The 10534-nt window shown below is 33.9% G+C and overlaps 1 protein-coding gene across 1 annotated transcript; it reads left to right on the plus strand.

The window, feature by feature from the left end:
* The first annotated feature begins 2945 nt into the window (after window positions 1–2945).
* On the plus strand, window positions 2946–9866 carry LOC102586543 (serine/threonine-protein kinase KIPK-like). The gene is made up of 3 exons (XM_006341083.2): window positions 2946–3118; window positions 4835–7242; window positions 8897–9866. Exons 2-3 carry the CDS (start codon window positions 5024–5026, stop codon window positions 9738–9740), a joined length of 3063 nt encoding a protein of 1020 aa, XP_006341145.1. The 5' UTR covers window positions 2946–3118; window positions 4835–5023; the 3' UTR covers window positions 9741–9866.
* Window positions 9867–10534: the final 668 nt, after the last annotated feature.

Here is a 10534-nt window from a genome sequence, read left to right on the forward strand (position 1 = left end):
AGTGAAATATTATCATAAATCTGACTAATTAGTTTGTCATTTTTTGATTTTCCGTCAGTGTTGTCACCTTCATTGAACCGCGACTAATTCATATTTGTCTTGTATAAGATTTATTAAAAAAAGAACAATTTTTATCTAAAAAATTTTCATATCCAAAAACCCAACTAGATATCTCTAATTAAAGACGGAGGAATTCATCTGGTCCAACACCATCCTGGCTAGTGTATACAGTATACTATTTAGTTTGTCACATAAGCTTTCAACAGATAATATCACTCATGCCGTAAATATTTTAGCAAGTAATTAATCTCAACTAAGATTAGTACTTAGTAGTGCTAATATGGTAACATTTTCCATCTAACAATTATCTATGTTAAGTATTATACTAAATGTTCTAATATATGTACTTTGTTTAAGGGGCAAATACATAATTTATTATACAAGTTTTGAAGAATCAATAATTTTAGCTAGATCCAATATATGAGAAATTCACCAAAAATATGTACATATTTTAAAATTTTAACTCTCAAACTTCTAACTTCATCGGAAGGATAGAAATCACATAATTCATAGGTTGATAATATTTTTGAATGAGATATCGGTAAGATTGAAATTATACTAACATTTATAAATATACAAATAGAACCAACAAAGTTTAAATGTAATTAAAATCTCATAATGATTCATAGTTGAGCTTCTTAATAACTTCACCTACTTATATATAATTGAGCTGTTTTTTTAAATTTTAAAAAATCTTTCTCCAATCTATTAATAGTGTTTGAAAAGACCATTAATTGGCTGTTGTTGTTAGGCCTCTTGAGTAAAGTACTAATTTATTGAAAAATATATTATTTATAATATTTGCAGTTACATATCCAATTTCCCATCAGAAGTGAATGAATAATTCTTTGAACAAAAGATTAAATAATTGTTACTTGTGAAAAAAAAAATTTACTTAAGTAGTGTCTAACTATCAAATGTCATGTTAGGTTGAGAAAAATAGTACTACTTTTTATTTCGATTTATGTGACGATAATAAGATATCAAAATTCTCGCTTTCGTCTTATTGTTATTCCTTTCTCATTCTTCAATTGCTTGTACATTCAATTCTAATACACAATTTTTTTTGTTTGAAGCTTATTAGACATGAATAACCCTGTTTGAACATTAATTTTTTTAAAAATTGATTATTTTGAATTTGTGTTCTAAAATAAGTTATATCATATAAATATCTTATTAAGAAAAAAATTAAAATTATTATTTTTAAATAAAAAATGAGTTTTTTTGTAAATATAAGTAAAAATGAAAATATGATGCATAAATTGAAATAAAAAATAGGGATAAGGGTCTGAAAAATACCCCAACTTTGGTAGAATTTGCTGTTGCGATACTAAACTTTCATGAGGACCTATTACCTCCCTAGACTATTTAATACCGTGTTTTTTTATCCCTGAACTATTTAATAGTGTATTTTAAAGGTATATATGTGCCCACGTGGACACATTACTATTTATAATTTTGCATTATTTTTTATGTCCACGTGGGCAAATATATATGTTTAAAATACGGTATTAAATAGTCTAGGGAGGTAATAGGTCCTCATGAAAGTTTAGTATCGCAACAACAAATCCGACCAAAGTTGGGGGGAGGTAATAGATCCTCATGAAAGTTTAATATCACAACAGCAAATTCGACCAAAGTTGAGATATTTTTCAGATCCTTATCCCTAAAAAATATATAATATTACTAAAAGGGGTGAGAGTGTGGGGTGTGGGGTGTGGGGTTCTCTATTATTATTAATAATAAAATTGGATCACAAAACATAAAAAATGAAAAAAAAACATATATTAAAAATTTGCAGGAATAAAGCATCCTAAGAAAGTAAATATTTATTTATTATTTTGAATGCAAAATGTTAGAGATCAAGCACGCTGTGAGTACCAAATAAGATTTCTAACAACAATTTAATATTTCTCTAATCAAATAATTTATTATACACTGATCTTCTAGGTAAACAAAAAATATAAAATTAATTGCCTGATTGGTACATTTAACAAAAGGCTAATGATATTTTGATCCCTTGATTATTGATAAAGTTAAAGTTTAATCCTGTGACAGTAAGTTGTGATATATAATTATATATATTTCGCTATTAATTACTTAAAATATGGACTTTTAATTCCTATGCTTATGGATGTTTAGAATTGAGTTCTCACCTTCTTTTCTCATGTCAACATCCTTATTTGATCACTAATATTTTAATTAATTGTAATTTTTTTTTTGATAAGTAATTTGCTTTTTCATTCAATTTAGATCGATATTAAGTTGAAACATTTTTTTTTTTTGAATATCTTGATTTAAGGCTAAAGAATTTTTGGCTACTACATAGAATATTCATCTTGATTTTTTAAATAATTATATTATTGAATATATAAAACAACGATACAAACTTAATATAACACATTATTAATTAAGTGATGGAACAAATAATAATTATAATAAAATTGTGAATATTCACAAGTAAAAAGCTCAAATATATCAAAGATTAAATATGCATAATCAAATATCACAAACTCATAATTTAATCATTAACCGCTATATTACTTAAGTATACTGATATATTATGTACTTATGTTTGAATTTGTATTGTTAATCAGATATTCTATATTCGATATGCAATTAGTTCCAAAAATAAATGAAATATAATAAAATATGAACAAAAATTGTAAAAAATCAAATAATATTTTAAAAAAATACAAAATAAAAAATTTCGAATCCTAAGATACATGGGACCCACTATCTACCTCCAGGGAGTGGACCCCATTTTTTTTTTTCTTTAGAAGGACCACATAAATGTTAGAAAAAATAAAAACACAGAATGAAAGAAAATTTTTCAGTGTATGAAAATGAAATTAGAAAAAAGATTAAAATAAAATAAAATAAAATTGTGTGTCCCTTTCTCTCTTCCTTCTTCACATCTTTGTCCACCGAAATAACATACACCCCTTTTGTTTCTCCTTTCACTCTTTGAGAATCTGAATTCTGAAACCATTTTTTCTGTAATTTATGAAAGTTTTGAGCTTTAGATCTTTCATTGTATCAATTGCTTTTTTGGCAGGTAATGTCTTCTTTTTTATTGCATATTTTTCTTGATTTGGTTAGTTTTGTTGAGCTTTGAACTTTTTGTTAGTAGTTTTGGACACCCTTTTGCTTAATTAGTGGTATTTTTGAGCTAAGTTTCTAATTTGCATTGATTTTTAAGCTATACATGTTTTTTTTTTTATTTGCTAGTTTTGTTGAGCTTTGAACTTTGTTAGTAGTTTTGGACATTCTTTTGCTTAATCTTAGTGGGTTTTTTGAGGTTAACCTTCTTTGCATTGATTTCTAAGCTACACATTTTCTTTGTATTTGCTAGTTTTGTTGAGCTTTGTAACTTTTGTTAGTAGTTTTGGACACCCTTTTGCTTAATTAGTGGTATTTTTGAGCTAAGTTTCTAATTTGCATTTATTTTTAAGCTATACATTGTTTTTTTTTTATTTGCTAGTTTTGTTGAGCTTTGAACTTTTGTTAGTAGTTTTGGACATTCTTTTGCTTAATCTTAGTGGGTCTTTTGAGTTTAACCTTCTTTGCATTGATTTCTAAGCTACACATTTTCTTGATTTGCTAGTTTTGTTGAGCTTTGAACTTTTTGTTCAGAGTTTTGGACACCCTTTTGCTTAATCTTAGTGGGTTTTTTGAGGTTAACCTTCTTTGCATTGATTTCTAAGCTACATATTTTCTTGATTTGCTAGTTTTGTTGAGCTTTGAACTATTTGTTTGTAGTTTTGGACACCCTTTTGCTTAATTTTAGTTAATCTCTGGAGTTAACCTTCTAATTTGCATTGATTTCTAAGCTACTACCTTTTTTTCTTCATTATTTTGTTGTTGTGCGACTTTATGTGCTTTTGGATTTGTACTGATACTTGCAAGTTTTACCCTTTTTGTGTTCTCCTTATGGGCAAGTAATGTATACTTGCAAAAGTTTTTGCCTTTAGTTCTTTTGGACTTTCATTTGGCTAATTTGCTTCTCTTGTTGTTTTCTTCATTTTCCTAGCATTTTCTTTCTTTTTCTTCCAGGATGGGGGTCAGCTAGGTGGGTAGTTTGCATTTTTGGGTTTCAAGTTGTTTTTGTTTCCATTTTCTCTTTGCAGAAATGGTGGAAGTTGAAAACTGAATCCCATATTGAACTGTTTTTTCTTGAAAGTTGTAATCTTGTTCTTATTCTGAGCATTTTGCTGTATTTCAATTGAAATGGATCTATGCCATTGAACTGAATGTATATTTGTAGCTGAGTTAGACTTCTAAGGACCACTTTTAACTCTTGATTAAACAATATGGTGTTAACACTGCCTAAGAGTTCTTTGAGAAATATAATACTCTGCAAGTATTTAACGACAGTACATTTCTGTAGATCTGTTATTCGTTGTTCCTGACCCTGCTTTAACTGTTTCTGAGAGGAATGTGACAATGAAAGGAGATCTGGGATTGTGAAAAAGATTTCACAGCACCATAAATGGATCTATGTGGAATCTTTGGTCTCAAAATTTTGGCCAATAGTTACTGAGATCTTAGCAACTTGGGTTCTTTAGAGTTATTCCTGAGTAATTATATCCAAGTTTCTATAATTCTGCTAAATGAAATGCTTGATGACTATCCATCTTCTTAACCTCATGTTTTATACATCTTATGTGTATTTATTCTAAGCATTTTATGTGACAATGATTTTGATGTTTTAAGGAATACACAGTAGCTGGTACTTTACTTATTTCATAATAGCATTTAATTGTCATTACAGGTTGAATGGTAGATAGCAACATGATTGGGTTGAAATTAGAAATTTGGATTATATGCAACCTATGAAGCTCATGTATGGTTGTAAAGGTGGTTGTCAGTAGAATGATGGTTGTATTTAGACCTCCAAAATTAATCATTTTACCTTCCGATTGCTGAGTTTCTGGTGATATTGTCCGACCAATTCTAAGTGATGGGTTCATATTCTGGTAGTTGTGAAATTATTGAGGCGAAAGATGAGCTGGTGATGTTCCAACGTTCTGAAAGGTCAGGACAAGTACGAGAATCAGGCAGAAAACAGAAGCCTCCTTTGGTTAGAAAAGGACCTAATAAATTCTTAGAAGATGATATTAATCATCTTTTTGCATCCATCGATCTAAGATCATCAAAAAGTCTGGATTTGTCAGATCATGTGAGAAGAGATGCCTCAAAAAGGCCAATGAGGGGCGATGGATCTCATTCTCCAGGAATTGGGTTTTCAGAGCCAGTCTCTCTGAAGCAGGCCTTACGGGGTTTATGCATTTCACAGGCGGCAGAAATGGCGGCAATGAAGCGGCTATCCAAGCCACCGGGTTCTCCAAGCATTACAGAAGCTGGAAGGATTACAAGCTCTTACAGGTTTGCAGATCCAAGCGACTCTGGTTTCATTCACACAGAAAGACTAGTACAAGATGAAAGCACTTCAGGAACACTCGACAAAGTGCCCCATTACCGCCAAGAACTGTATGTTAAATCAGCAAACCATAGTCCCCATTCTTCTCCACGACTTGTCATTAAGCCATCCATCTCAATGCGCCAAAATAACAGAATAGTGCCGGCAGAAAGCACGTCTAACTCTTCTCAGAGGCCGCCTCAGTACATTGGAGATCCAAAGCTACAGTCACGAGGTCAAAGTACCCTTTGTTCTCCTAAATGTGTTAGTAAACAGACTATTAAGAGTGCGGAGTCCATTGCCAAGCAAAATGAGAGAATATTTCTGGAAGAAAATGTCACGAACTATGGTAAAAAGGTCTCTCAACAGCTTACACAAGCAGAGGTGAGGTTACCAAACCAAAACACTTCACGTTCGCCTAGACTTGTTGATAAACCAGTCATTGTGTCTGCTGAGTCAACTGTGCAGCGAAAAGAGAGGACAATGCCAGCAGTAAGCACATCAAGCACTTCACAAAAGATGCCTCGATACCCCGAAGAACCCAAGATGAAGTTACCAGACCAAAGTGTCCTGTCTTCTCCTAGATCGGTTGAAGTACCAATTATTCAGAGTTTTAACTCCCCTCACCTGAAAAAGGAGAATGCATCTGTGTCGAATCTTCATGAGATTAAATCACTACGAACTGTGTCAATTGAGGAAGAAGTCCAAACTTCAGTTGCATCCTCATCATCATTTGCCTCTAATAATGATGTTTTGGGATCTGGACCAAAAAATTTGGAGCATAATTCCAATAGAAGTGCGGTTGCATCATTTAGAATAGCAAGCAAAAAAGCTCCTAAGCTGAGACGGAAAGCCATATTGCAAAATGTCTCTTCATCTACTGCCACGAGAAGCAACAAGGAGAGCAAATCAAACAAAAGCACCACTCAGACTGCAAAGCCAGCAGTCAAGCACAAGACCCTTGTTAAGAAGAAAGCGAAACCGGAAGCAACAGCAACATCTGGCACTTTTAATCTGACCTATGAAGTAAATGGTCCAATGGAATCACCTAAGCAACTTATCTGTCAGCAATGTCAGTGTGCTCTCAAGAATGTAGGAAATGAGTCTGGTAAGGGACCTACAATTCAAGGTTCTGGATGTACAGCCGCTGAAGCAAGTGAAAATAGCAATAACTGTCATGCTACTAAACCAGGCTTCGCCAATAACGGCCATGATGACAGGGTTACCCCTGTCTTGAAATTCAACAAGGCATCAAAATCTAGAGAGCCAGGGGACTTTTCACAGAGCTCAAAGAGTAGTATTGGTGATTACAGTTGTAGCACAACCATCAGTGACGAGAGCAATCTAAGTGGGTCTAGTACTGGGAATAGGCCACACATGTCTAAAGATGGCAGGTGGGAGGCTATCAATCAGGTGAGGAAACATCACGGGTTCTTGGGGTTAAGTCATTTCAATTTATTGAAGAAGCTTGGTTGTGGAGACATTGGCACAGTGTATCTTGCTGAGCTGCTGGAAACTAATTGCTTCTTTGCAATAAAAGTTATGGATAATGAATTTTTGGCAAGAAGGAAAAAGTTGCCAAGGGCCCAAACTGAAAGAGAGATTTTGAGAATGCTAGATCACCCTTTTCTACCTACGCTCTATGCGCAGTTTACATCGGACAACTTATCATGCTTAGTTATGGAGTTTTGTCCAGGTGGTGATTTGCATGTCCTCAGGCAGAAGCAGCCTTGCAGAAATTTTCCTGAACCAGCAGCACGGTATGATATACTCCAATTTAATAAATTATACTCAAAATTACAACAATGAAGCTTTGGTAGGAAAAATCTGCATTTCAGCATAAACATAAAGCATCTCTGTTCTCTTTTGATTTGTGTTCGGGGGTGGTAGAATGTATAAATTAGTCTGAAATTGTTACTGGAATAAATGGATTTTGTCTATACATTGGTGATTTTTTCTATTTCTATTTACAAAGAACTAATCTAAACCAACACCACTTGATTGATCTAATGTTTAGACCCATTAAATTTTAGTAACCCATCTCCCCACCCACCCCAAAAAAAGGAATGAAGAGGAGAAGAATGCCACCTTTGTCGTGGCTTTGATATAGAGTTTGACGCAGACTTGTTAATAAGTTTGTTAACTTAAGACATTAAATCTAGTATACCCACCACCATAAGCTTAAGTGGTCTAGTATGCGCCGCCTATTATTATGTTGTCAAGTAGCTTGATGTGGTGGGAGGTTTTGAATTGCTTTAGAATACAGTGGGTCATGCTGATTGCTGAGTACAACAGAGGCACTGAATAACTGAGCTTCAGAAGAAAAGAAGACCCAGGGAATGGGATGTACCCCCACTAGCTCTCATATAAGTATTATTATGGAGGGACCGGAATAGGAGAGCTTTTGAAAGGTTAACAATGATTTTCTACATTCGAGGAGTAGCCTCATGTCTCTAGTTTCTTTTTGTGCACCCATGAGCTTCTTGGTCGCACACACATTTGGATGACATTTTGTAGATAATCCTCTTTTGGTCTAGGTTTCTCTACTTTTTGGTATACTACTTCTATATGGGGATTTCTCCAACAGGAATATAATTATTTACCTTAAAAAAGAAGACTTCATTGGTTTTAGCCTTACAATGTCTTGAGGCTTATTGACAAGGCAAATTCTTTAATTTGCTGGCACGTTTCTTTGGTTAGATATGTCTTCCTCTGTTCCTCCTAACTCAACTCAACCCCAAACCAAAAAAGGAGAAAGGGATAAGGTAGAAATTGAATTCTGCATTTCCTCCAAAATAAGAAAAAAGATCAAAAAGGAAGAACTGAAGATTGAGAGTTAATTTGATTGGAAAATGTTTTGTGGTTGTCTTAGATGTGGATAATTAGTTTATCTGTTGTGGGAACACAGTTAATTGTTTAATCTAGTGTTGCTGTGCCAAAATATAAAATCTAAATTTTGCATAAGTTAGATCAAATAACTTTGTGGTGAGGCTATATTAATTTGACATGGGCCTGGTGGTCAATGGCGTGGGTTGAGAACCATGAGGTCTCTAGTTCAATCCCAGCAGAGACTAAAATAACTGTGTGATATCTTCTTATTTGTCCTAACCTTGGTGGACAAAGGTACCGGTGTTGGTGGGAGGTGGTAGGCATCCATGGAATTAGTTGAGGTGCATGAAAGTTGGCCCCGACACCACGGTTATAAAAAATAAAAGAAAAAGAGAGAGAACTTTGGACTATTGTTATAAAGTTGTCTTCGTCATGACGCTATCTTCGCTATCTTTAAACAGGGTTGAAGGATTATTGACAGCATCAGTTCTAGTAGGGATAAACGAGTCATTGTCTTATTTATTTGGCTTCCACATTCCTATATTTAGTGATTAGTGAGTACTTTCTAACTCATGGTAATTGCAGGTTTTATGTGGCTGAAGTCCTCCTTGCTCTGGAGTATTTGCATATGCTTGGAGTTGTATATCGGGATTTGAAACCTGAAAACATACTGGTCCGGGAAGATGGTCACATCATGCTTACAGATTTTGACCTCTCACTCAGATGTTCAGTTAATCCCACTCTTCTAAAATCATCTTCATTGGGGGTTGAAGCTCCCAGGATTTCTGGTCCTTGTGCGGGCTCTAATTGTATTGATCCATTTTGTTCTGGACCGTCCTGTCAAGTTTCTTGCTTTAGCCCCAGAATTTTACCTGCCGCCGCACGAGCAAGAAGGCTGAAAGCAGAAGCTGCAGCCTTTAACAGATCATTGCCTCAGCTTGTGGTAGAGCCAACAGAAGCACGGTCCAACTCATTTGTTGGTACACATGAATATTTGGCTCCCGAGATCATTAAAGGTGAGGGCCATGGGAGTGCTGTTGATTGGTGGACTTTAGGTGTTTTTCTTTACGAGCTTCTATATGGGAAGACACCATTTAAAGGTGCTGGAAATGAAGAAACTTTGGCCAATGTGGTCATGCAGAACCTCAGATTTCCCGATAGCCCGCTTGTCAGTCTTCAGGCAAGGGATCTAATCAGAAGACTTCTTGTGAAGGAGCCTGAGAATCGATTGGGAACAGAAACAGGGGCTGCTGAGATTAAACGACACCCTTTCTTCGATGGTATGAACTGGGCATTGATAAGGTGTGCCATTCCACCAGAAGTACCTGATCTTTGTGACATTGGATTTACAAAACTAGCTTATAAGGAGAAGAGCAACATGTTTTTAGAGTATAGTTCAAAAGAGCATTTAGAATTTGAGTTGTTCTAGTAAATCTCTATACCACTCTGGTTAGGATGTACCCTCTGCATCCACTCCTTGTAATTATGTGATATAAAATGCTGAGAACATGGGAATTTTTCATCTACATCACAAGAATCAAAGTTACATAACATCCATCTATGCAATTACCACTTTATTTCCCATGAAAAATGATTTATTTAACCTTTTTATCTCTTTCAAGAGGATCAATAGTATTTGAGCCTTCAACCTACCGGTGGATGGTGGAGGTGCTCAACCATTGGAGCAAGCCTGACTTGTGTCGATTTAGCTAATTTAGCTAAATCTTGGCGGATACCGTTACGATGATTGAAAAGATCTAATTTTGTTGTTTTGTGCTATATGCCTATATCCATAACTAGTAAACTTGTTCCCATTTCACGCTATGGTAAAAGGTATGTATAAACTTGTAGTAATCTAAAAATATAATTTGTTCGAAAAGATAATACAAACTATAACTACACAAGTCTATCCTTAATTTTGAAAACTAAACCAAATCTACAATTAAATTTTAAACAATGTGAAATAACATAATAAGAAGAAAGCTAAAAACAAAAGTTCAAATAACTAATTTGTACCTATAGTTCAATAAAAACTTTATATAAAATTCATGGTAAACTTTAAATGACAGACTACTTACAAGTAATTAAAATAACAAAAGATCTTAAAGAACTTTAACTAATATAAAACTGTCGTGTAATTAAATTTGTAAAAGTATATCTGGATATTCATTCACAACAACTTACATATATAGTAATTAAAGAAATTGCATAAGAAATTGTTGC

The sequence above is a fragment of the Solanum tuberosum genome, unplaced genomic scaffold (assembly GCF_000226075.1).
Source record: "Solanum tuberosum cultivar DM 1-3 516 R44 unplaced genomic scaffold, SolTub_3.0 scf00021, whole genome shotgun sequence".
Lineage (NCBI taxonomy): Eukaryota > Viridiplantae > Streptophyta > Magnoliopsida > Solanales > Solanaceae > Solanum > Solanum tuberosum.